Source organism: Falco punctatus, assembly GCF_963210335.1.
Source record: "Falco punctatus genome assembly, chromosome: 17".
Classification (NCBI taxonomy): Eukaryota; Metazoa; Chordata; class Aves; order Falconiformes; family Falconidae; genus Falco; species Falco punctatus.
In genome coordinates, this window is record NC_137597.1 from 5,283,716 (window position 1) to 5,311,086 (window position 27,371).

At 50.1% G+C, this 27,371-nt stretch overlaps 1 protein-coding gene across 23 annotated transcripts in view; it reads left to right on the forward strand.

The window, feature by feature from the left end:
* The window catches only part of NFASC (neurofascin), a 95,940-nt gene extending 69,194 nt beyond the window's left edge, over positions 1–26,746 (forward strand). For 10 of the 23 annotated variants that reach the window (XM_080367185.1, XM_080367168.1, XM_080367184.1 and 7 more), the window contains 7 exons: positions 464–478; positions 7,380–7,592; positions 9,891–10,007; positions 11,937–12,092; positions 17,037–17,168; positions 17,783–17,852; positions 23,676–26,746. In XM_080367185.1, coding sequence (XP_080223311.1) covers positions 464–478; positions 7,380–7,592; positions 9,891–10,007; positions 11,937–12,092; positions 17,037–17,168; positions 17,783–17,852; positions 23,676–23,907 — 935 coding nt within the window. In that variant the 3' untranslated portion in view covers positions 23,908–26,746. Of the gene's footprint in view, positions 1–463; positions 479–7,379; positions 7,593–9,890; positions 10,008–11,936; positions 12,093–17,036; positions 17,169–17,782; positions 17,853–23,675 lie in introns of those variants that run through there. The other 13 variants (XM_080367178.1, XM_080367174.1, XM_080367170.1 and 10 more) reach the window with 5 other exon arrangements.
* The last annotated feature ends 625 nt before the right edge of the window (positions 26,747–27,371 follow it).

Below are 27,371 nucleotides of genomic sequence, written 5' to 3' on the forward strand. Positions count from 1 at the left end.
TACATCTCTCTGATGTTGTGCACCATGGGCTTCAACCCCCACAGGGCAGGACGAGCACTGATGTTAGAATTACACCAGAAAAATTGCGTTCACCAGAAAAAGGTGAAATTTGGAGTGTCAAAACTGGTCCTTGCTGGGATTAGATATCAGCACCTGCTTAAGCACCCTGCTTAACCGCCACCACTGGCATCTCTGCTGCAGAGCTGGTGTGTTTAACTGGTAATCTCCATCTCCACGGAGACATCCCTGCTCTCTGCGAGTGGCTCTGATGCGCAGGAGGGTGACGGGTTGTGGCTAATGCATTTACTCCCTCTCTCTCAAGTCTCTGGTGGTGCTGTGCAAGTGGTCCCCAGTCTCTTGTTGGTGTGTTCTGGTTGTTTTATATATTCCTCTGTTTTCTCTTCCCTTCTCTTCTATGCTCGCTTCGTATTCCCCTCTCTATCCTTGGCGCTGCCCTCTGAAGCCACGCCAACCCCAGGTACCGTACCAGCCGGAGGAGGTAACAGGCATGGGGCAAGGCTCACTCCACTCTGCTCTCTCGCGTGTGCTGGCAATTAAGCATGCACTCCATTAACCCTTTCAATGGGAAGGTGAAGCCTCAGGAGTCTAAATTGGGCCTATGGAATGTCGGCGGGTAAAAACGAAGCCCCACAGGCAGAAGGGACAAGGGCAGGCTCCACGGGGGGGGCTGCAGAGAGCAAAATATCTCTGAGCGGCGCTTTACAGCCTCCTAGATGCCTCAGGATCGCCAGCCCCACCAAACGCTGTCACTGCCACAGACTGAACAAGCAAAAATAAGAGTGAAGTTGCCCTGTTAAAGAGGTTTTTTAACACCAGGTCTGCACAAAGCCCTCTCCTTTCTTAAGCCCCAACATCCCTGCCCTGCAAAACAGCACGTTTACCAGCCAGCCCTGACTCGGCGCTGCCCATCCTGCACCCCTGCTCTGCCCTATTTAAGCTGCATTTTTACACCCGAGAGGCTGGGCTGCTGCTGCTGGCAACATATAAAATCCCATTTTATACCTGTTCCACAGGTCTGTGCTGCAGCACACGGGCACCACACGCCACGCACCTCCCCACAGTTCTTATAGGGCTGCCAGGGCTTTCGTACAGGAGAATCCTTTTGTTTCCAGGTGCCCATTGAAAGGGTTAAGGACAATGTTTGTGCCACAGCTGTGCATGTCTGCATGCGAGGCTATTGCTGGCTTTGCCCTCGATTGCGTATTCCTACAGCAGCATTGAAGCAAAGAGAAACCTTTTCTTGTAACGGGGGCGGCACCTCTCCCTGCTTTCAAGGGAACCCAAATCCCCAGTTACCCAGCGGCAAAGTCCAAAGCATAAAGCAGAACTTCTGGTTGCCCAAAGGACGCCCACCTCTTACAAAAGCTGCAGCTGTGACTTTCCCCCTCTCCCTGCCTTTGAGCCACGATTTCAGCAGCGGGGCCGGCCCCGGGACCAAGCTCAGAGGGGGGGTAGCGGCAGGGTAGGGAGTGCAGCCAGCCCGAACGCACCCTGAATGCTGCGGAAAAGCTTTTGGTCTGGAGCAACAGCACTGGTTTGCCCCGCACCAAGGGCTCTGTAAGAGGTCGTGCTTTGCCTTTGCTGGACACGGCCCCGGGGCTGCCGGGGCTTCCCGAGGAGGAACAGCTTCTTAGAGAAGACTCTTCCCAAGTGATACAAGTGCAGGACCTGCTCTCTGCACCTGTAGGTTTTGCTTTCCTACCTCATAGATGTTTCTCCTCCTTTTATTTCGTTGCAGTGATGTCTCTCCTCCCAATAATTTTGCTTTTTTTTTCCCTTTCCTTTCTGATTAGATGCCAATCTTTTTCTTACTGTATTTTTCTCTACCAGAAAGAAAGAAAAAGGGGGTAACAGATTGGTCTGCTTTGGGCAGTGGGACACTGAAAACAAATGTAACCTTTTGGCTTAGGGGATCTCTATCCTCCGAGTCCGGGAAGGCTGTTTTGCTGCTACAGCTTGTACTTCAGCCAGGGCTTAGCTTATCCACAAGAATCCAGATTTTCTTTGTGGATCAGGATCAACTTCTAAAGTACTTTTCTACTTGCGGTGGATATTGCTGAACTTTGAAAACACAATGCCATCTCTTCAGCCTTCCAGCATCATATCATTTCAGGCATGATTTCTTATACTACTGGAAGCTAGATGAATTATTTGCCATTTAAAGGATAATTCTGCAAAAACAGAGCCCGCTGGTGTCCCCCACCTCTGTTTTTTACCTTCTGCTAGGAGAAACAGTAAAGAGAAACGGTATGCCAGAGCTGAAAGAAGTCTGAAAGTCAGTAAGTGGAGCAGTAGGTTGCTCAGCGCTAACTCAGGCGCACTCAGCCTCCTCATCGTGCGAGGCTTCAGCCGGAGAAATCAAGGCAGTGGGAGCCCTACCAAGATCCAGCACAAATCTTCGTCTTGCTCTTGAGCTGGATGTCATTTCTCGTTAGGGCATGGGGCGGGGGCGGGAGCTGTTACACAACTCGAGCGGTTTTTGTCCCGAGAGGCTGTTTCTCTTCCCGACAAGTACGGGGTTCCATTGAAATACTGCTTGACCTTTCTCGGTAGATTCATCTCCACTTAATGACCTAGATTTTGTAGATTTTTATGGATTCACAGTGAAAGTTGCCTTAAATTGCAGTAAAACGCTCTTTGCTGGGGGCTGCTGGCACAAAAAAAAAAAATTAAAAAAAAAGTCTTTTTTTTCAGGGTAACCTGACATATACAGGGTCATAGCTGTTTTGTATGTGTGTGAGAAACTGGACCAGCTTGATGAAATCAAAGTGAAATGCAGGGACTTTTACTTAAGAAAGGCTTTACCTTTCCTAAGCCAGACCTGGACAAAGGGAGAGGTGATACGGGAAGAGAGGACATCTAAAAAGGGCTCTCATTTATGCTATGAATGAGAAAAAAAAAAGCAAACACAGATCCTATACTACCCTTGTGTATGGAAAAACTTCTTCAGAGACCATAAAGAGTATTGGTCTTAGGCTTTAAGGAAAAAACACTGACTTTTCTCTGTTCCCTTCTTGTGTCTCCATAATTAGGAAGCGGAGGAGAAAGATCCTATTGTTCGTTTTAGAAACAGACAGCAGGGAGAACTGCTGACCCCTCTCTTTTAGCGGTTGCTCAATCGCTGCTTTCTATTCTTGAATTTCTTACAGCTATCATCAGATTTGGAACACTTTATGGTAAAGCCATTACAATTTCCTTCTGTTGTTAAAATCTGGGAGAGGGTGAGAAGAAAAAGAACCACCCAAATCTCTGAAAACGTATTTTGGCTAATCATCAAAATTCATGAAAAATTAATCAAATTTCTCCAAGCTTAATTATTTTGCAGACACACCCAAGGGAAAGCTGTTACTACAGCCCAACAACACATTAAAAGCATCTTTAAATAATTAAAGATGCAGTATGGATGCGTATTGTTTCCTGTATTTTGCAAAGAACCCATGCAATTAACCCCTGAGCGGTGACACTACTCGGAGCAGGACTTGAGTCCCTCTCTTAAGAGGCTCCCTCTTTAAATATCCCCCTTTTGCTTTTATGATTCTTCCTCTCAGGTTGGTTTTTTTTTTTTCTAATCTGAGCCTCACACACTTTTTTGCATAAGGTTTGGCCTCTTTTTTTTTTTTTTTTTTTTTTTTTTTTACTGGTCCATTCACAGTCCTAGGAGCCAAGCTGCAGCAAAGAGCACGGCCGTCCTGCTGCAAGCATCTCTCGTTACTTAAGTCTATTAATTGCTACAGGCAGACCACTGCATCGCCTGTCCATTATAACAGCCCATCTCCTCCCCACTGTGCCCCTCGGTCTCCATTACCTGAAAGGGTAATGCATCTTGCAGACAGAAAAAGCAATTTGCCTCGCAAAGATGGGGCCTGTTAATGAGCTGGATGGTCCTTTAGATGTTTCCAGGAAGATGGGCTAGGCTAGGGTGGGAGCAAGAGAATGGGAATCACTGGTGCTGGCTTTTCCTCTGGGTTTCCTGGGCGTACTGGAGCAATTTCAAGCCTTCTTGGAACACGGGTTTGCAGGCTGCTGCTCTGCCCTGAATTTGGGAAGGCGGCAGCCCCTTCCTGCTTTCAGAGGGGGGAAATTTTTTTCCCCATCACACAAACGCCAGATGCTCAGCCCTGTCCCTAAACTTGAGGCAACTGCTGCCAAAGCCCTTAAGCGAAGCTCAACGCAGAAAATAAATGCAGCTACTCCACAAAGCTCAGAAATGTTATACCAGAGACAGTATTGCAACCACGTTTTTAGAAGGATGTGTGTGATTTCTAGATTTTCAAAAGGAGCAGTGGCACCACCCCCCCCGTCCCCCCCTTTTGCAGCCAGGAGGAGTGATCTGTCACTCCTTAATTAGCCCTGAGGCAGTGGGCAGTGAGCAGGGGACCCCCGGGGACCCCCAGGATGGGCCATGGCCCCACGCAGGCTGCTCCCTGCCACCCCCCCAGTGGGGTGCCCTCTTCTTTGGGGGATGCCGGAGCGCTCTGATCTCTGTCAAAGACCGCCTTTATCTCCCCCCTGACAGAAATCAGCTCTCATTAGGGGATGGATTTCAAAGCCTAGAGAATGACCCTTATCTTCTTTCCCCCAAATCTCCCAGCTGAGCTTTTCTCCCGCATACATTTCATATTTATACACAAATGAGGCTGCAGCTTTGAATCCCGGGGCAGCTTAGGACTAAATCTGCCCATGGCTGCGGGAGCCCTGGCCGGCCGCGGTGCTGCCTTCCCACCACCCGCTCCCACCCTACGGCACGGTGATGCCCATCAGTGCTCTCCCCATCCTCCCCCCTCTGAACCACTGCTTTCCAGACGCACCCAGTCCCATTTTACACCTGTTCCTAGGCCTGCCAGGATCATTTTTACCCGACACCCCTTCCTCGATCTCATGCAGAAACCTGCTCAGGAGCGAGCCGTGTTACCCCGATGCAATGATAGCTCCACTCTCGGGGATGGCTTCCACTAGAGCTAGGGTGGTGTGGGCAAATCCTGCCTGGCACTGCTGTTGGCCAGAGCTGAGCAGCACGGCTCAGCCCCGTGCTGAATTGCTACAGTCAGTGCAGCATCCAGGAGGGTCTTGGCACTGCAGCTTCACCTGCGTGCATGCGTATCTGCATGTAATACATGAGGGATAGCAAAGCTTTGACTTATCGCAGATAATCTCTTCGTATTTAGGGTCTAGAGAAGCATTACAGCTGAATCTCTCCTTCTGCTCAAGCCATTACAGTAGTGCTAGGTGATGCAGACAGTCCTCGATGGTGCTGTGCGGGAGAGGCACGATGCAGAGACATTTATCAGGCCTGGGAGCTGGGGGGTCGTACTAGGTTTTCCACCAGCTCCTGCCTTTCAGCAAGATCCTTTGTGCCTTGTTGGGTCCTGTTTTCCTTAGAAAGGAGCCAGGGATTCACAGGGAAAATGCTGAGAGTGCATTAGCTAATAACTAGTGTCTACGGCACCGTTTGGTTGTGCACATCGCAAACCCGTGGAGGAGCTGCAGCTTAATCGGGTTAATGGTGACATTAACCCAGTGACACTAATCTCTTAACCTTCCAAAAAACCGCTATGAATCAGCAAAGATGGGTGTAAATACATCTCAACCCAAGAAAGGCTTTTCTAATTTATAGCCTTAGGACACAGCAAAGCCCTTGATCGGTAACCGGGTGAAAGAAACGCCAAACAGCAAAACGCCCAACGCCCCCATCGCCGTGGCTGGGCCAGGTCGGATAGGGCTTTGCCAGCTACAAACACCCGAGGACAAAGCCGTGCCACTCCCCACTCAGCCTGGCTCCCTTCCCCGTCCTCAGTATCTCCCACCCGTGGCCGGACACCCCCGCTCGCCCCTCGGCTGGTGACGGGCTGCGCGAGGCGGGTGCTGTGTTTGGGTGGCTGCACTGCTGTGGCTGCACTGCTGCATGAGGCTGGCTGCGATGCTGTGTTGGTGCCGCCGCGGAGAGAATGGGCTGCTCTCTGGGCACACACTGGGGTGGGCTGGTGTTTTCTGGGCACACGTTGGGGTGGGCTGGTGTTTTCGGGATGTGCCGGTAACTGTGGTTTTGTTGCAGCTGCGGTTGGTAGGGAGATGGACTGAGTGACCTACTGCTCTTCTCTGCTTTTGGACCTCTGGGAGGGTTGAGGGTTTGGGGGTTGGTCCTCCTCAGGGATGGACTTGGTGAAAAAGAAAGCCCTGGCTTGGTTCTGGGACACCTTTTAAAGTGCTTTCCTAGAGCTATTCTGGTTTGTGGGTCATATTTAAAATAGTTGGTTTCACTTGCCTAACGGGGGGATTTGTAATCCCCTGACCTACAGTGAGAGCAAGTAAATATAATTTAACGCAAGCACCGCAGGGTAAATCTCTGGTCATTTACCTGAGGCAGTTTAAGCAGCATTTCAGCTGCGTTTTCTGCTGGCAGGTTTTCAGGCCCAAGCCAACACACTCCCCGCTTTGGTGGTGTTCAGGACCCCCTCAAACCACACTGCGGGGGGCTGTGTAACGTGCACATTGACCCTTTTGCTCTGGAAACACAGCACAGGTGAGACGTGGACGGGGCTATTTAGAAAACAAATTGCTCAGACATCCCCCCTGGACAGCTTGGGATGTACTAACCCCTTTGTCCTAATTGGAATGTAAATTGTGAGGGGCAGCATGGCAAAACACCATCCATCACATACCGATGAGCTAAAATCCAGGCTGATGCTAAAGCTGCTCCATCACCAGACTCAGTACCAGTATTAGTGCGGAGATGAGCCAGGAAGGAAGCAGCTGAGAAGCTGCGAGCTGAACTGGCAGCTCGAAAAGGCTGGAGGTTTAGCCCAGGGGCTGCTGAATTCATGTCATTGTGGCTTGCCTGGCACACTACAAATGGGATTATGACGTTCTCTTAAGAGATAAATCCTGTTTCTTATTTCAGGGAGCCCTGAGTGCTCTCAGCGCAGCTCTCCACAGGGGGACAATGGGGGAGGACCCCCCAAACCCCCCTCGCTTGCCTCCGTCCATGCCCTCCATGCGATTTAAGCCCAGGGTGGCGGGGAGGCACCGGCGGCAGAGCAAAGAGAAGCAGGTCATTCGGCCCTGGGAAAGGGATCAAACCGCGGGCGCAGGCGGGGGGGTGCACAGGAGCAGCCCCCCGCTTGCTGCCCCCTCTGCATCCCCAGCATCGCTCCGTGCCCCTCGGCCAGGCGCGTGGCCATCCCCGCATGGGGATGGGAAAAGCCTCGTGTTTCCCAGTGCGGTTTGCTGCTTCCCTCCGCGGTCCCCCCGCTCTGTGCTGTGCTGCTCTGCCTTCTCGTGTGCCTGCACGTCGGGGATGGCGAGTGCAAGCCCCGAGGAGACACCACCTCATCTAAAAAGCCAGTGTTTCCCTCTCCCAGCTGCAACTGGGCCGCCTCCAACTACAGTTGGTCTAACCAGTACTACAACAACCCCAACTACCACCACCGACACAACTACCACAACTACCGACACAACTACCACCACCACAACTACCACCACCACTACAGCCGCCACTACTCTACCCGCCACCACCGTCGCCACCACAGCAGCTACAGAGAGGGCTCCGGCAGCCACCACAAAGCAGGAGTTGGGTACTGCGCTTTCCTTTTCCTCTAACCCCTCTAACCCTACTAGGACCTTCCCCGCATCTTGCTCAGAGCCAGGATTAATAACAGGCACAGGCAAAATTTAAAGAGATCCCAACACTCTGGGAATGGCTTTGCGAGGAGCTGGAGGTGGCACAGGCTCAGGAATCGAGGTGCACAAGCGGCTCCCTGGCAATGTGGGGGTCTCTGTGCCACCCTCCTGGTGTCAGGCTCGGGGATAACGCAGCCCTCCCTGGGGTGTCGTGATGCTGAATTAGCATCGGTGTTCGGGAAGGAGGTGGAAGACCCTATAAAAGCCCTCAGAAGTATTCTCTTGCCTCTTACTGCCAGTAAAAAGGGGTTCTGTTACTATTATAGAAGAATGTCACTTCAAATTTAGCACATCAACCGGTAGCTAAGAGACCTGTCATCATTTATACAAGTCTTTTGGTTTACGCTGCTGCTCTTTGCGATGTAACCTAGCCAGAGCCCACAGGAGAGCCAGGGAAGCGTTTAACTTACAACACGCAGGTGTGGGCCAGGTATTTATCAGGTCAAGACAAACTTCTCCTGCAATCAGCTAGAAATGGGATGATCAAACTCTGTGTCGGTAGAGGCACATTCTCTACTGTATGTGTTCCACTGAGAGATACAGAGAGACGTATCTCGCCGAGCCTTGTTTTTAAAAAGTGCTATAATGGTATTTACAGTTAATAAATAATTTTAGGGAGTTATATTCAGGTTATTCAGAAATAAGTTGAGCTAGCAGCAAAAGGGAACGCAATCAAAAGAATTGAGTTGCATAGCTGGATAGGATACACGCAAAAATGCAAGTGCAAAAGCTGCAGAAACCTTTGTTAGCTCTTCATAAAGAGGGAAAGCCGATAGTAACAATGAATGTCAAAGGGGACACTCATTTAACTCTAGGAATCTGATTAAAGCAGTTCGGGCACCTTTCTTTATATCCTTACATAAGGTTAGCTCAGGATGGTTAAAAAAAACCTACCAAAATCATATGCTGGGAGGACCCGCCTCCACCCGATACTCTTGCAGTGAAATAGATTTGCGAATCAGCAGCACATTTTGCTTATTCAAGATGCACTAATTTGCTTATTCAAGATACAGGCCTAAACTAAGAAATGCAAATTTGTGCTCCAGCTCGGGACACCACCGCCCTCCCCAGCCAGAGGAGCCTTACACGGTGCTGAGCTGCTAATGGCAAGTCAAGGGAAAGGAAACAGGGAACGGCGCTGCCAGAACAAAACCAGCTTACAAACTGGTGCAAGGGATGCAGGTCGCTGAACGGGAGGTCTTAGTAACGAAGCAAGATCGCTACCGCAACACAGTCACTACAAAGTGACCTCGTGGGGAAAAAGTTGCTGCTGGCAAATAGGCAATTCAGTGGCCAGGCACACGCTGCCACGGAGCAGGGAGGAAAAGAGGAGCTGCCAGAGGAACCGCACGTGTCCCAAACCAGCCTGGGGACACGAGGGATGAGCCCTAATGCGGGCAGACAGGGCAACCGTGTGGCAGCGCAGGTGGCATTTGTTAGAGGGATTCTAGGTCACGTCCCCGACCCCGCAGTGTCAGGTCCTTGCAATTTCCTTTAGGAAAAGGTCACGGAGCTGGCCTCATCCCAGGGACTGCAGTTATTTGTCTGTATTTTGTCAAACCAAATCCCGAGCTACACCTTGAAGTAAATAACAGTAAGGATAAACCCAAGGTGTAACTCACCCGACATCACTTAAATACACACTAAACTAGTGGATTAGCTCTACTTCACCAGAAATGAAGTTCATCCGCTCTCCAAAGCAACGTCGACAATCCTTAACTTCAAAATCAGAAACGAGTGACTTCATTGCCCCACTGGCTGTCTCTAGACCCAGTAACGTGACAATATTCTCCCCCACTCTTTCCTTCTTGGCTGTGGCAGTGAGTTCGTGCACACTCACGCACGTGTCCCCCGCGTGCGTTTGGGCACGAGTTTAGTCAGGTTTCCCTGCTGACCGAAATCCTCAGGGATGTGCCACAGAAGTCTTCAGACTCCAAAGATAAGCTGAGTGCAGTTGGACTTAAACCACCCATACGCAACGAGCTTCTGCTACTGAACTTCCCCCAAAAGTTTCAGGTTAAGGATCTTGAAAAGAACAAATACGTCCCGTAGGCACGCTTGTAGGTGAAGCTCAAAGCATTAACTTCAGGAATGATTTTGTAAGGTTTTACCGACACCAGATGCTAGATGGGGTCTCATTCGCGTATAATCCAAAATACTAACTCCTGTTCTAATTCTAACCTGTCCACCAGCCACCAATGGATCGTCCATATGGGACATAAGAGCTATGGCTAATAGTAACTGGGCAAACATCACCTGGAGCCACAATTACTCTGCAGGAACTGACTTTGTGGTTAAGTATATCACCAGTAAGCATCAGATCGCGTGGGGACTCTACAGGGTGGTGACGCCATTAGAGATCCTGCCAGCTCCAATGGTTATAACCTATTAGTCAGTCTTAATTACTTACTGTGTGTGGAATGATGCTCTGTGGCCGTGGGGGGGATGGGAGAGGGGAAAAGGTCATGGTTGTGGCTGTTGAGTGTGCACCAGAGCTAACACTGGTGACCGACAAGTGATCTTGCATCGACTGCCGTAAGATGTTTATGAAACATAGATGAGCAAGGCTGTTCATTGAGCTGGGCTGCACATGGTCACAACCTAAAGAGCCTTAAATATATAAATATATATATATATAAAAAAAAATACGAAAGGGGACAAAACTTTAAGGGGAAACCAAATGGTATCTACCTAAATTGGAGACCAATTTTAATCACCTTTGAAGGTGAGCTTTCTTGAACCTGGAGTTGGCAGAATCATCTATGATCCCAAACCTCCTGTCGTATCAGATATCATTGTCTCTTAATATTGTAAGGCTAAGTACTTAAGTCTGGAAACTCAAAGCCAGCATCTCTGGTTTTAGTACTCGTTTAGAAAGATGTTTACGTGTTGTTGGTTGGTTGGTTGGGTTTTGTTGTTTTTTTTATAGATAGGCAGTGATGACTACTGCTTATCTCTGACTTTATTTCCCAGCCATTTCAGCCCTCATATCATCTGGTACGCCAGTCTTAAATCGGCATTTAAAATAAACCAGCTAGGTGTAATTATTGACAGCAAACCACTTTTAGTCATTTACAACATTGCTTAAGAGATGACCTTGATTTCTTCTTGAAACAATTTCTAATGTGCAGCCGGTACCTGGTCTTGCTCCGTAGGCAGCTGCGCTGCGCTCAGCCTTCCCTTTTCTAACCAGTTTCCATAATTCAGGATATGCACCAGCTTTCCAAGCCCTAAATGCCAAGTATTTCAGCTCCCAACCCACCCCCTGCCAGCCTTGGTTTTCCCCATCACCAGGAAGCACAAAGCGCAGGTGATGCCCTTCCAGAGCCCACGTGCTGAGTCTGCGCTCGGGATGGGCTGCAGCAGCACCATGGGATACCCTTCCCAGGATCGGGCCAGGAAGGAGGAAATCTCCGAGATTTCAGCCCTTCCCAAACAGCCACAGCTCTCCTCCCTTTCTGGTGGCATCTGAAGCAAACGGCACGCTTTTGGCCCCAAACCCACACTTCTCCTTGCCCGCAGCACTGCTGAACTGGGAGGTGCACACCTCCAGCACCACAAATCAAAGCCCTGCTGCAGGCTTGCTTCGAATTTGATGGTTTAATGCTCAGCATTAAGCTCATCAGCCAACGATTCCCGGCACAGTGCAAAGACAAGGTCATCCTCGGATAGAGCCTGGCAGCAACCAGCCTGCGAGCATCCCTCCTTGAGCTGAAGGGTTAAACTCTCGCCCCCAAAAGCAGAATCGCGAGCAGGCTGCAACATCCAGCTCATTCAAAGCCTCCTTAAGCCACCAGCAAAACCAGTGCACAGGTACCACTCCCGAAAGCACAAGAATTGGCTCCTTTCTTGAGTCCTTAGCACCTTCATCCAGCTGAGCGGGACCAGGCAGATTTCACAGCTTTTGTGGGAAATACTCAAATATCCAGAGGCTGGGCAGATAAAGGACCTATCCAGTCTATAAAAGTAGGGAGAGATCTGAATAGCTACCAGTATTTTTTTCCAGTATGGCAAGCAGGGATGCAGCAACCCCCCCCCCCAGCATATTCCTGCATCGCTGATTTTCTTCTATTCTCAGTGAGAAATAATCACAAAGCCGTTAATAGCTCCTTGACCATCAGGCTGTATTATTTCTGCTCAGCAGCTAGGGATAGCGTAATGCATTGCCTGCAGTGTCAACACGGTAATCTCTCCGAGCCTCCTGCGGCTGGGTTTGATGTGCGGTTTCTGTTTCTCAGGTAACAAGACAGAGAAATCTATCCCTGTTAAAGCTCAGACCCCTTCCTCTGTGCAGCTGGCGAATCTGACGCCGGGAATGATGTACAAGCTGTGGGTGTTCCCCATATGGTCTAGCCCCAGTGAACACTCGTACATAACCTTTACCACCAGCTCAGGTGAGATGGGCTTCAGCCCCGCCGCGGGGTGCGTTTCCGAGGCATGTCCCATCCATCACCGCCGACGGCATTCGCGTGGTGGTGGGAGGTGGTGTGACCATGAGTGCATGGAACAACCCTCATCCACCCCCCCGGCAGCCCCTCCATCTCTGCCCTGACGAAAGAGCCACCCTCAGCATCGCCGGGAGGTCGCTCCACATTGCAGGGAGGAGGAGAGCCCCGGGAGGGGATGAGGGTCCCTTGGAAGGAAAGGGTCTTGAAGGAGGGTGGAGAGAACATTCTTACGTTGTCATGCGGCTCTGCTTGAAGCCCTGCCACTGCGTGTTTGCACTTCCACACGCGTGTTGCTACTCGTGGCGGTGGTTGCTTTGGCCCCGGAGAGCGTGCACGCTGCTGGCCCCAGGTCATGACAGAGGGGCAGGCGGGGATGTACTGGTGATGGGATGCAGGCGAGGGGCAGGACTGGGATGGGGAACGTGGTGTTTGCAGAAGACCTCGGTCAGAACTGCATGTGGCACATGCTAGGGCTTTCCATCCTCCAGGTACGTTCCCTCTGGCAACTGTGCAATTAATTGCATGAGCAATTTTCCAGGCTTAGCACCTGAGTGATTTTTACAGCTTTCTAATCATGGGCTTCCCACACTGCCCACCAAATGCCAGAGAAATACCCTGACTGACTTCCATAGGTATTGAATCAGGCTTTATGCATTTATAGAACTTCACTGTTCACATTTGATGACTTCCAGTAACTCAAAACAGCCGTAATTTCCTTTGTATTCACCCGGGGGTTTTGCCGTAGGAATCTGCGCACACCACCTGTCAAAGCGTGGGTCTAAACACTTAGCTGAAAAACCAAGGAGCAAGCAACACCGGAGCGACCCACACTGACAGATGTAGTACGTAGAGGCTGTGATTTTCAAAAATTAAAATTATTTTGCTCAGATCCAGCCATGTAATGGAAAGCTCAAGCACTTACCAGTCTCTTTGCTGGGAAATGCAAAAAAGAAAACGTAACGCAGAGCAAGGGAGTTCTGCAGGGGGAGGTGGGGAGCAGCAGCAGCACACACACACACACACACCCACACACACACCATCTTATTTGGTGTCCAAAAATCTGGTAAGGCATAACACTGCCAAGTAATTCTCTGATGTGCTAAGATGACGCGGGGTTAGATGGCAACCGCTGGTATTTCGACATGTCTAATGCTGCCCAGCACCGAGAAATACCCAGCGAGCGCTGACCTTGGCTCTGTCCTGCCTCTGCCCCACACTGAGGTCTGACGTGCCTCTTCCTCAGCCTGCTCCATCACCCTGTGATGTGGTCAAACTCCCGGCACACACCTGCCTTTGCAGAGAGCCGTGTTTTCAGAAATGATTTATTTTTCACTGGGTTTTCCCCCATCGCTCCGCCGCTGCACACGCCGGCCGGCACGGCTGCCTGGCCGCGGGAGTTTTCACAGCTTTGCTTCGGCAGGACATGGCTCGCAGACACGCAAACTGTCTGCAGGTTTCCAGTCCCTGGGCTCCCAGCCTGCTCCTACATTGCAGGGGCTGATTCTGACCCCAGACAGTAAGAGCTGATTTTTCAACTCAGACTGTCTCCAGAACAGCTCCAGCCGCAATGTTGCACCCCCAATTTTATTTCTGCTTCTGGACCCTCCCCTGACTCAGAAATCACCGCCAGCTCCACGGCCGCCACCCCATACCATGCAACGTGTCTTTCAGGATAATTATTTCCCAACGCGGACCCGCCTCTTTTATTTTCTCGCCTGCTTTTCATGCCCTTTGGGATCTGGGGGGAGAGGGGGCAGCCCCCTGCACAACAGACAGCACGGGGCAGGGAATCGTTAGAAAGCGGGGCTGGGGAGGGGAGGAAGCAAAATCCTTGGCTGATTGATGCTGGCAGTCTCGGCATATCTATTTTTTTTGTAATTAAGGGGTTCCTACTGATATTATCATGGAGAGTAAAGGATGGGGCCACCTCTGTCCCTGCGATAGAGGATGATTGGTGACCTGAGCCCTATCGCTGTAGGATGCACGGAGCTATCGCCATCCCTGCATGCATAAACGCTGCAGACCCATTTATTTGCTGGCTGGATACTGCTGACACAAGTGTTTGGCCCCCGCTGACAATCATATGCCATCAGGAATGCTTTTGACAAAAAAAGCACTGTTCCGGGTTTGTTGGGGTTTTTTTTTGTTTGTTGGGGGGTTTTTTTGTTTGTTGGTTTGGGGTTTTTTTGGTTGTTTTTTTTTTTTTTTGTGGGTTTTGTTTTTTTAATGTTTTGCAAATAGCTGTTCTAAAGGTTTCTTCCATTTGAGGGTAGATAAAGAAGTAGTCCACCCGCACTGTGGTTGTAGGACATCGCCCTCCAACTTTGCTTCCGACAGCTCAATAACCCAACAGAGTTCCTTCCAGTAGTAAACACCACCCTGAAACCACAAACATAGTCTAATACAAAGAGATCTTCTAAATTTAAAAAAAAAAAAAATTACAGAAAAATTCCCCAGCCTGTACAAACACTGTTTTTGTTTGAAACCTGTCTGTTTCATGAAGAAGCTCATGCAAGGCTGGAGCCAGTGAGACTTTAGCAACCCAGCAGTCTGCCTTACAAAGAAAGAAAAACAAAATTCTGTTGGTGGAACAGGGTCAGCTTTGTTATTGGCATATAAACTACAACTGTTAGGTAATGTGTTTTCTGCCACAAGATTATCATTAATTTAAAATAAAAAAAAAAAAAGTCACTGCAGTTGCACTTCAAATCAATACCTGTTCGATTACACAGCTGCTTTCTGCTGTTTCCCCTTGACGTTGGCCTTACATTAAAGCAAATCAAAACATCCTCTCTGACAGCCATGTACTTAATCTTCTCTCTCTCAATGCTGCAATGACAGTCACTCGTTTACTCTAAATACAAGATTGCTGTGACTATAATTTTGTCGTCATGTGTTGCTTTTTTGGGAAGGATGGCAATTATACCTCTACTTTGGCGATAGGCAGTGCCACGATCCTACTGCAAGATCCCCTGGTGACTTGGTACTCAGACCCTTCCCTCCCTGTAAAACTCAGCCCTGACTCGTGCGGTGGCACAAACCCACCTCGCAGGCGGCTCTGGCGTTTCGTACTTCAAAGACCTCCTTATTTACCCCTTAGCGCTGGTTTCTGCAGAAACCTCATCCCATCAGGACTGCCAATACAACCTTTTTCCATTTCCAAGCTGTCCAGTAAAGCTTTCTTCCCCTTTTCCTCCCCAAGCACTCAGCTAATTGAATCCCTTTCTCAGCTCCTCTTGTTATAATCTCATTCTCTCCATTATAGTAAGTGCGCGTCTTTGAGGACTACGTAGCTCAGGTTGCGTTAAAGGTAAATATTAAATCCGGCAGCATTAGAGGGAAAAGCAGCAGAAGGGAGCCACGGCACCATTAGGCAGCTTCTTCCACCCGGCTTCCCCAGGAGCTCGGTGCCTCTCCCAAACCCAGAGCATCCAGGGAGCGACGTAACTCCTGTAGCAAACGGTACCCTGTCTTGTCGTTCTCTTTTACCTGACTTTCCTTATCAGGGTTTGGCTGCAATTACCTACTGACAACGTGGCTTAGATTCCATCCTAAGGAAAGCACCTCTTCTCTTGGGTTCAGTTTTGATGGAATAAGTGCGCGCTTGCAGCCCTGAAATGGTGTGGGTTCGGAAAGTTTACCAATTCGATCCATTTTTAAAAGTTGTTGCCTCTCTTTTATGCTTTCTTTGTAAGCACCACCTTGGGTTTCGGCACATGGGCAACACAAAAAGATGCTCGTTGCACTGTGCTGCCCACCTCAGGCAAACCCCTGCTAAATCCCAGTTCCATCCCATCCAGCCCAGATCTCCCACGCTCCTGCCAGGAATACCTCTCTCTGTTTGTACTGCAGTCTGGTTAAATTTAGCCCCCCTGCTGCGCTGAAGGTTATTTTCTCCTCTGCTCTGTCTTGCTGAATACGAAGTGCATGTCAATGAGAGCCAGAAAATGGCAGCTTGTTGCTATTTATAGGACACATATTTGTCTGTCTGACCATGTATGGGAGCTGCAAACAAGTCAGAGTACGTGAGGGAGGACACGGCCGTTAGGAGCCAGAGGGGGACCAAGGCACCTCCTTGCTCGGTATTAATCACATCGATACTCAACAGCCCTGCGAGGGTGCTGGAAGCAGTGGTACAAAGAGCTTAACCCAGGAGAAAAGAGTCAGACCACCTCTCAGCTACCTGGGACCCACTCCTCAAAGAGCTGTTCCCAGTGCTACGTCCCTCCTTGTGTGTTGGCCAAGTCTTGGTGGGCTTCCACAAGTCCCCTCTCAGCCCTGGAGACCCCCTACAGCCAGCCAAAGGCGGCAGGACCCTGGCGGTGGTGGCAGCAGAGCCACTGCCCATCGCCTCTGTGGCTTGGGCAAGGCTGCCTCGCAGGATTTGGGATTTTCCCAGCTCCCGGCTGCTAATGAGCCCTTCAGGGCTCAGCAACCCTCTGGATCTAGCGGTGCCGCTCAGCCTCACCAGCCACCAGGGACTGGATCTGCTTGGACACGTTTCTTTCAGACCTTCTCGCTTCCAGGGCAGTTTTCAGACACAGTAAAATGAAAGATCAAATCTGTTACCCAGCTTCTTTTGCCATTATTTGCAACGCAGCCTTCTCACTGGTCTGTGCTAGGTTTTACTTTCTGTTGTGACCCTTCGCTGTCTGTAGCTCCTGCTAAAACGTTGAGTTGACCTACCACCACAGAAGAAAACCAAAAAAAAAAGCAAAAGCCACAGATCCCTGTGCTACAGTCTCAGATAACCTGGTCAGTACACACACAGACACACAAATGCAGCGCTAACGATGATTTTTAAGCCGGTGGACTGTGTCTTACTATTCACCTGCTTTCTCTCTGTGGTCTGCCCCTTATAGCTCTTTTTGCTTTCCATTTTCCTCCCAGCTTATACCAAGAACCACGTGGACATCGCAACACAGGGCTGGTTCATCGGGCTGATGTGTGCCATAGCTCTCCTGGTCCTTATTCTCTTGATCGTCTGCTTCATCAAGAGGAGCAGAGGCGGGAAATACCCAGGTAAGAGCATTGCATGGCAATTATTTGTGTTCATGGTTTAAACATCCCCAGGCTTCTGGGGATTAATCAAATCGTATTGCTCTCAGATAGATGCTTCTGATTACAAAGGCTCTTCTTTCTCTGCAGTGGGAACGCTATTATTAGTGGGAAGCGTTTCAGTTAATTAAAGGTCAGGTGAGAGCTCTGTGCTGTGCAGACTTTTGGCTGCAGAGCTGGACACTCCTGCTGTGCGTGACCCAACCTCTACTCTGCAAATTTGCTTGTCCTTATCTAGAAAAAGATCTTTTCAGGCAAAAAATCTCATTAAATTTTTGCAAAGCAAAGATAAGGCTTAAGGAAAGTCACCAATTAATACATCCTCTCTCGCCGTCTGGAGCACCTATGCCCTGGTGCCACCACAGCAGCCACCTTTGCAAGCCCTTTGCAAGCCCTCCCAGGTGTGGGTTGTTTTTTTTAATTTTATTTTTTTATGGAGTCAATGAAAAGCTGTACTTCACCCCGCAGGGATTTCACAAAGACAGCCTCAACGCCAGCTGCTGTGTTACTGTCTCGTAAAGCTTTTTATCTTCCCTACTGCTTTTTAACGTGAATGTTGGGGATGTGCTTGTTTACAGTACGAGACAATAAAGATGAGCATCTAAATCCCGAAGACAAGAATGTAGAAGACGGATCGTTCGACTACAGGTACGCTTCCACTGGCATGTGTGTACCCACGCGACCACGTCTCCCCATCAGCCCCACTCCCAGCCATCACAGACCTCACTGCGCTACCCTTCCACATAACCGCAGCACCGCGGTGCCACACAGCCTCTTACATTATTTCTCCCACCTTCCTCCTCCTGCCTCCTTCTCTCTACAAGTCCTCTACCCGAGGAAACATTTCCTGCCTAAAGCCCTGGAAGAGTCACCAGGCTGCAAGGAGGCTGCTGAGGTCTCCTCCTTTCCCTGTCTCAGCCTGGGAGGATCAGTCCGGGCAGAGAGCTGGGACTTTGGCATCAGTTACCCGGGATACAGCTCTTCCCAGGTGCAGATCGACCTTAATGACACCCCTAACATTAAAAAAAAAATAAGAAGAAATTAAACACCGAAGCAGCCTGAGGGTATTTCAGGTATATCACTCTGTAGCTCAGCCTCTCTCCTACCCATAAGAGAGGATCCAGGGGAGAAATGCCCAGAGTTATGTTTGGATCAGCCCTGAAAGCATGCAGGAGTACCGATTCGGGGGTCTGCCTGCAGCCCAGTCCAGGCTTTTCCATAAGGTCCCCCAGCCAACCCTACAGAACAGCCTCTGCGGGCTGCAGCACAGCCTAGCAGCGGTTCTGCTAAAACCCCTCTGAGTTCCCCCCACCTCCGCTCAGCTGCTTTCACGCAACACGGCATCCTTTGAAGAGCAGCAGCACCCATTTTTATCCCAGGAAAACTCCCAGGATATTTCAGAAAGGGGCAAGCAGCTCTCCCAAGCCTGCTCAGGTGCAATGCAGCATTCACAGCCCCAAGGAGCAGGAGCAGGTAACAGCATCAGGTCTCACTGGGTTGCCTACACTCGACAGATGATGAGGTTGTATGACAGCATACCCAGCCTGCCCTCTGAGTGCCTACAGTGGGCTTTGCTTTCCTTAAAAGAATTAAAACGCACCTTTCCATCTGAGCTGGATCCAAAGGCCAATTAGGCCAGCAGGAATTTTTTCTCCTGACTTCACAACAGGGGTTAATTAAACCCCGTGTCATTATCAATACTCCTAATGTTACAAACCGAAGTAGCAAGGATAGGAAGAATTTATTTACGATTCAGTAAGGGATGTAATAAGACACACGTGTTCCGCTGAAGACTTTAGAGGAAGCAAAATGAATATATCCGCCTGCACACGATACGTAAGTGGAATTAGAACAACTGCAGCCCTCAATACAACCACATTTATATTGTTAGTAGCACGGTAACTCCATTTCAATAGCAACCCTCTTTCTCTAAAGGATGTCATAAGCCCCAAGCTCCCCAGTTTTCTGATGGCACGATACAGAATACAAATACACCCCAGCAGGGACTAGAACGAGCGGCGCGTTGTAGGAAAAGGTGGCAATTCTATATTGCCCTAAACACCACCCAGGGACACCTCTGGGTATTCACTTCTGGTGGTAGTAAGCCACGCCGGGGCAGTTACATTAAGCCCACATACAACCCACAGTCTGGGGATGTTCCCTGTGGATTCCTGGCCAAGACATAGTGAACAGCAGAAATAAATCAGCTCAGCCTGGCCCTGCTACAGGCTTTGCCCCAGATCTAACGCATCTCTCCCCAGGCACGATTTTATGAGTGCAGGCAGCGCTCCCTGCCCAGGTACGAGCCATACCGGTAACCGCTTACTGCACAACTAGTGTCCAGACTTTGACCAAAACTAGTCCCCTTAATGCTCTGAGTCATGATAGGGATCCTCTTGGTTCCCGAATCTGTGGGATGGTGTAAACACCATCTCGCAAGCCTGACACACCTCATCACCGAGGAGCTACCCGCACACAACCCCACAGGCTCAGCTCCATCGCCTGGATCTCAGGCAAGGTCTCCACAGCCGAGCTTCTGGCAGTACGCACCCATTTCAGAGATCTGCTTCTCAAGAGTCCGCTGAGGTGGTTGCAGTCATCCCCCATTGCTCTAAGGCAACTGCATTGCCAGGACCACTTGCCTTGCACAAAAGGAAAACCAGGCTCTTGGCATGGCTGGCAGCATTGCGACAGGCAGCAATGCTGCATTTACTGCCCAAGCACCATCCAAGGGGCATTGCCTTCCAGGCAATGGGAAGGAATGGGGTAAATCCTTCATCCTCCTCCACAGCAGCTTCTGCTTAGCTGAAGCCCGACTTTTTATTGACAGCCCCATTCCCAAAAGTTTGCAAGCTAAAGGCAGAAGTCAGTAGAAGGGCAACAACCAAGCTCCAAGATGCTCCCACACTTTCAATCACACTGTCCCATATAGATGGGGGGGAAAAGTCCTATCAGACAAGAACAACAACAACAGAAAAAAAACCCAACAACCCATAAACTTTGCCCTCTCTTCTCAGGAACACCAGATTTCCTGGAAGAAGTAATAGGAGGCTTCCCTCAAGGAGGCAGAAAGGAAGGTGAACCTGAAGGATTGATACGAAACGCTGTTGGCTGATTAAGATTCAAAATGATTGCAATGTTAGGCTCAAGGAGGGTAGCAATTAGTATTTCAAGCAAGGGCAGGAATTGAGCTGACGTGAGCTCTTCATTGGTTTCCCTCCCCACCTCCACATAGCATGTCTGATATGCTCTCATCATATCTCACGTCCTTAATGCCCTGTGCATGCAACTTTCAAATCTCTGCAGCCTATAATTAAGAGATACTGTCACATCTTTCTGTTGCACTAACAGAATAATGGTTTTCCTGAGCAGAGGCTAAGCTGAGAAGCTTATTTTCAAAGCAGGAGACCCATTATCCTTGGACAGTGTTCTGTGCCAGTGACTGTGCCTCATTATACCAAATGTTTAAGCTGCACGTGGGGGAGTCAGCTGGAAACCCTGGACCACTGGGAAGGGAAAGTTGAGAGGTTTTAGCTTCTGGGCTCCAGCTGGGATTCAGGATAGTGTCCTGTGGCACAGGTTACACACTGCAGGCAGCGCCAGCTTGCCCCATCTCAGCAGACACCAAGACAGGAGGATGCAGAGTCCTCCGAGTCTGGCGTGGGGAGGTCCGGCGAAGCAGCCGGGGGAGGCGTAGGCTTGTCAGCAGGTAACACGGTGCCAGTGCATGACTCTATCATGGAAACCCAGCAGAAGGCTGGCGGGGAAACCCAGCGACCCATTCCCTCGGCCCTCACCCTCTTGCATGTCGGTTACCAGCAGCGACTGCTGTTCCCTACAGCTGCTCGCTGATGGACTTCAGCCACCAGCGCTGTGCCACCAGCCCTGTGCCACCAGCCCACCGCCCACCTGCATGACCCGCTCTGCCCTGCCTGAGCTTTTCCAGCTCTGAACAATGACACTGGCTCCATTTGGTATAACGAGGCAATTAGCTCCATGAGGAATGCAGACGTTTCTTTTTGGTTTTTAGCACTGCCCCTGTAAATGCAGACCTCATCATATCTCTCTCTGATCAGGCTCTTTCTGCTTCTCTCTGTTTTATTCCCATTCTTTCTTCTCCTTTTCACCTGGTCTATCCACATGGACCATGAAGGTCTCTTGAAAGGTAGGACCACGTGCTGCCAGAAGTCCGGCACATTTAGCATTTTTTTTTTCTTTTATTATTTTTCCTTCCTTCTAGCTATTTATTTCTTTATAGCTGAAACTATACCTTCCCCTCCCTATTCCCACGTACCTGCCTCCACCTAACACATTAAACAAGGTCCCTCTAACTCCTGCTGGCATCGGGGGTACCCCCACATCCAGCGAGTTGCAACTTGCTTGGAAAAGCTCTGGAGGCTGGGGGTACCCCCGAGCACCAGCCAGCCCCCCCCAGCCCCACGCTCGAGCAGCTGATCCCACCTGGTGTAGTGGGACTGGCCAAGGGTTGGACCTGGGGACGATGCCCTCGGTGCATTCAGCGCCCTGATGCCGAACACCTAGGGGATGGTGGCAAGGGACACGAGCATAAAAACCTCTAGCTCCTAAGCAATCTGCCCACTCTTTGTCTCAGTCCTGAAAATCCTCCCCCCTGGCCAAGCCTCCCCCTCTTCTCAATGATTTATGCAACTCAGAACAACATTTCCCCCACTCTTTTCATCTGGGTGCTCTGGTTCTCTAATGCTCACATCAGCAAAGCCCATAGAAATCCATTTTAACAGGGTTATGTTGCATCAAGATGCTGATGAGTATCTGCTTCGCTCTCCTAATGCACTAACAGGATAAATAGTACTGGAGAGAGGTAAAACCAGGGGGCAGGTTCGGGAAGCGCATTGCCGGGGTGTTTGGTGCTGCAAACCCCCCGTTAGGGAAAATCTGGGTCTAGATTCAGCTTTAACTGAACCCCAAACTTTGGGAAAGGATATTGCAAATAAAGGGATCTGGGTTTTGCCACTCTCTACTCAGCATTTACTGGGCTTTCTAACTGCCAGTCCTGCTTGCAGACTGAATTCTCTTCCTCCTCCCCCCAGAAAGCAGCCTCTTTCAAAGCTAACAAGTTGTTTTTTATTGTGATGCCAAGTTAACAGGCCTCAAATATTGGTTTTGTATCATTGCTTAATTCACAAAGTGCTGATATAATGAAATACATTAGAAAGCTGCGTGTTGTACCGTGGGATACCAAATTCCTCTCCCACTGTAGAGAGCTGATGCTGGTAATTAAATGGCACGAGGGAGATTTAATGCCTTCCCCAGCTGAAGAGCATTTTGCTCCCTGCCCCGAGCAAAGTGCTTCGTGTGCCTTTGCAGGATGCAAACACCTTTGTGTGGACACCGACTAGCAAAGGATGCGATCCAAGCCCGGTACTTCACTGAGTTTAAGAGAAATTAAGGAACAGAGTAGGGTGCCATGCTGGGGGGTGGGGGGAGTCTGGCGCGTCCTGAGCTAAACCAACAACAATAAAAAGCGAGCAATGGAGGTGGGAGGACAAATGTTTAAGATACATATGCTATACCTTTAGGAATATTACAGAATTTGCATGCTGCACATAAGATCAAACATGGACTAAAGACTAGCTGATATGAAAATTATTTTTTATATACAGCACTCTCATCCTCCATGCAACGTTGTCTATATTTATGACATACCAGCCTTTACCCTCCAGAGAGAAAACAGCTTTTCCCTGTTTTTTATTTTTATTAAAAGGGTTCCTTTAAAGGGTTGGGGTTTTTTTCCTGTGGGTCAGACTATTTATTTTTCAGTGACCTGGCTTAATTTTTCTAGTGAAAAAGAGAAAAGGATTAAGAACTGAGCAAACAACAAGCTCAGATGCTCAGAAATAAGCTTGGAAAGGTAAATTCCCATGAGTTTTGGTAACTGCACAGAGCTTGGCATCCTACACATGCCCCCTTGCAGTGCTTTGAGAGCCCTCCCCATTGCATGTAGCTATCTAAACAGCCGAGTGTGGCTTTTTGCAAGGAAATCTGGAAACAAACCTCACTAAACCAGGTTACACACCAAGGTTGGCTAAACTGCTAAGACAAAGTAAAGAATATAAGCCAATGCAAGGAAAGGATATTTATAATGTACATCCAGTTGGACCGATCTAAGCATCGTCTGTAATATAGCTTAAAAAAAAATAATAATTGCTTTCTAAAAAGAAAAAGCACGAAGGCTGGGCTTGCAGAAATACCCACCACAGCACCAAGTGCAGAGGCAGCTGTGGACCTCCCACGCGGAGGCTGCCTCCCCACCTTCAAGGTACGTGCCAGACGCACCACGACTTGCCGTCTGCCGTCAGAGCACCCCGCGTTTGAGGTCTCTGGTCAGTCTATTTGCACGCTGGATTTATTTTTGAATATCCAGACCTTGGGTGAAGGTTGTATGCCTCATTTCTCAACCCTTACTGTGTCTGTCTGTCTTCTGCTACCCAGCGATGAAGACAACAAACCCCTGCCAAACAGCCAGACTTCCTTGGACGGCACGATAAAGCAGCAGGAGAGTGACGATAGCTTGGTGGACTATGGAGAGGGGGGTGAAGGGCAGTTTAACGAGGATGGCTCCTTTATTGGCCAGTACACGGTGAAGAAGGACAAAGAGGAGACCGAAGGCAACGAGAGCTCAGAAGCCACCTCCCCCGTCAATGCTATCTACTCCTTGGCATAGCGCAATGCACTGAAACCACAAACAGCCTGCGGTGTTTGTAGTGGATGGGGGTTTAACAACAGCCGCCGCCGCCACTACCTCCAACAGAAACGTGTGAATGAAACCAACCAACAGCGAGACACACACACACACAAAAAAAAAAAAAAAAAAAAAAGAAAAAGGAAAAAAAGAAAAAAAATATCCAAGCAAACAGGCAGACCGGGTGGTTGCCAATGCCATCTTATCCTTAGCAAACAAGCGAACGGCAAGGACTCCCAGGGCGCGGATGGGTTGTAGCTGTAGCTGGAAGCTGGGCTGAGCCAGAGGGGCTGGAGGAGGAGTGGGATGCTCGAGCTGCACCCCAGCTTCAGGGCTGGCCCCAGCACCCAGAGCCAGCCCGGTGGGGGCCACGCCGTGGGCTCGGCCACCCAGGCTCCCCGAGGCCCTTTCTGCTCTTTTGGGAGGAAGCTAATGATTCTTCTTTTTAATCTTTACAGGAAGGTTCCAGATAAGGGGGGGTGGGCAGTTTGGGGAGGGAAGAGGGGTGAGCAGGGCCTGGGCAGAGCAGCATGCAAGGAGGAAAGTGGTGGATCTTTGGGTAGCGACACCACAGCACTGTATTCCCGAGCTGTCCATCCTCATGGCAGCACCTTGCCCACGGCCTCTCCCAAAGCAGTCAGCACCGCAACGTCCTTCCCGACAGATCAAGCAGCACCTATGCAGGGAAGAGCAGGTCCCCATCACCTCCCTTGGCACCATAACTTGCACCGGTGCTGAGGCTCCGCCGTCCATCCCCCTTGCAAAACCCATGAGGAGGTCACCCACCACCCCCACGGGGCTCTGGAGCATCCTCAGAGGACAAGAGGTTGCAAAAGAGCTTGTGGGATTTGTGGAAGGACAGTCAGGTGCCGCTCACCCTCCGAGCCCAGGATAACAGCATCGCTTGCCTGGGTAATGGCAGGCAAACCATGTTGGTTTAGTCTCTGCTTTGTAAGAATGTGGGGGGAAACAGCCCCCAGACCATGACTGCTTTCTTTTAAAGGCAACTCCGTAAGTCTTATGTAGCAAAGAGGGAGTGGAAGCAGGACCGGTACTAATATAGGATGAGGGGACCAGAAATCACTTATTTTAAATAAAAATTAAAATAAATCAAAGCCACCCGGTCAGGATGAGAAGCACCCCAGGGGATCAGGTGGAGGATCCCTCGCTATCGCCCTGCACCGCAGCTCCCGATCAGCAGCTGGAAGGTTCAGGGATGTGTGTCCCTCAGGAGACAGGGAAGGCACACGGCAGGACCTGAGGTCCACACCTTCCCCAGGCACCGGGGATGAGCCAGATCGACAGTGTTTTCCACTAAACTCCCCTCCTCATTTCTGACAGTGGCCTTTCCCCCCTCCATCAATCACCCTCAGCCAGACCCTTCCACAAGCAGCACCTGCACCCTGGGACCCCCCTCCTCTGTCTTATTTACATATCAAGACAACCCACAATTTAAGTTAACCCGTTAACACACTGTAACAACAACGCATCTCGGATAGGAGTGCTCCTTCACATGCCTTACACAGCTGCGAACTTCCCGTGAAGTTTAACAAACTGATACTATCCCCCCACCGCTTACGCGCCCCTAACGCGATGGTCTTCGATCCGCCAGACCAGTAGGAGTAGGATGCCTGGGCAGCTCTCCCAGCTGAGACAGCATGGAGCATCGTAGAAGGTAGAGTTTGATAACAGACCGTACTTAGTGGCCAACGCCGTGTTTATTCTCCCACTTCCTGCACTTTTGAAACCAAAGGTACCTTCGCTGAGAGAGATGGGATTTCTTCAGACCGTTTCACAGACGGCAAACGACGTTAGGATGGATTTTTCTTTCATTTCTTTTTCTAAGGAGGATGGTTTTGTTCAGCATAATGGATTAAATGCAATAGGACTAATGCAATTATTCTTTTAGCTTTCAAGCTGGTTTGCTATGAAGACATATCGCTAACACAAATACTTCTACTAATACGGATTGTCGAGATGGACTTTGCCACATTCTTTAAGCTGCTAATGGCACAACTATCCTGCGCTTCGGGGCAGAGCCCGGACCCGGTCAGCACCTGCTGCTGGATCACACAGAGAAAACAGGAGAGAGCTGGATGCACACCAAACGGCGAAGGAGTGACACGCACCGCGTGAGCAGAGGAGGGTTTTGGCTGGTGTTAGCAGACAGAGCCCCCTCCTAAAGCGGGGGGAGCGCCTGCCACCCCAGGGCAGGCAGCACAGGGATGTCCCTTCTCCACTGCACAGGAACCCACCTGCCAGGGTCCTCCATCCACATCATCTTGCACAGCAGGAGCCACACATCTTGCTCTGGTACCATCAGCTTAAATGCGTTCATACACCAAGCCTATTTCTACCGCTGTCGCTCGCCACTGATCCAGTTTAAGGAGAGCATCTCCCAGCCTGCTCCCAGGACACGCAGCAGTCGCATTGGGTTTTTAAGCAAACACACCAGGCCAAATGTAACGCAGCCCTCGGTCACGGGGTAATCACTTCCCAAGCCTATGGCTGTCCTTACAACGCTGAGTTTGCCCAACTCCTTGCCCAAGCGCTGGTGGAAAGGAGACCAAGAAACTACAGCCTCCACTGTGGAAAAGCCTCTGCTGCCAGAGCTGGGCACCTTCACTCACACCCAGCACACCAGACCCTCACTGCTTTGTGGACCAACGGCTAACGGGGACCACGAGACCCTCGGCTACCACGCAACCCCTCCAAACCTCAAGCAAGTGGGTCAGGCGTTACTGGAAGCAGGGCGGTCCCTGCCATGTATCTGTATCACGTGCCATTTGTATTAAAGCCTGTATTTCTGTCTTGTCATTAACCACCATTTCACTGAGCAAACATCTTAGCATCCGTTTGGAAACAGAGAAGCGTTTCACCCCATAGCGGTGCCCCACGGTGTGCCTTGGCTATCAGGGAGGGAAGCAGCTGGGCTCAGGCCAGCCAGTCCTCCTCTTGCCCCAGAAAAGTCTTGCAAAACATTGGAGTCCTACCACCACGTTACTTGAAGTAACCAGAAAAGGAAGGAGACATCTGCAGAGAGCCCGGCAGACGAACGGCTCGGTGTAAGTTACGTGTAGCCTTGTATTAGCTGGGTGTCAATACTACTCAAAAAATTGTAAGGCGTAGTACAAATTTGCCTCAAATTTCTTTGAGGCTTCCCCTAGAGTTTTGGAGCCCAAAGAAAATTCTCACCACATTCAAAACTCACCCTGAGCTTAACGGTTTTTACTCCCGTTAATGAGGAGCCAGTAGCCGTTTGCATGTGCAGTTCCCGCGTCGCGGGGAGCGAAGCCCTCCCTTGCTCTGAGCACCAAAACCACCGCAGCCCCCCAGGAACAGCCAGGGCCAGGCTGCACCCACTCGGGCATCACTGCGCGAGCGCCCTTTGAGCACCAGGAGATGGATGGAGACCCTGCACGAGGACCGGTGGTGCCGAGGGGGTC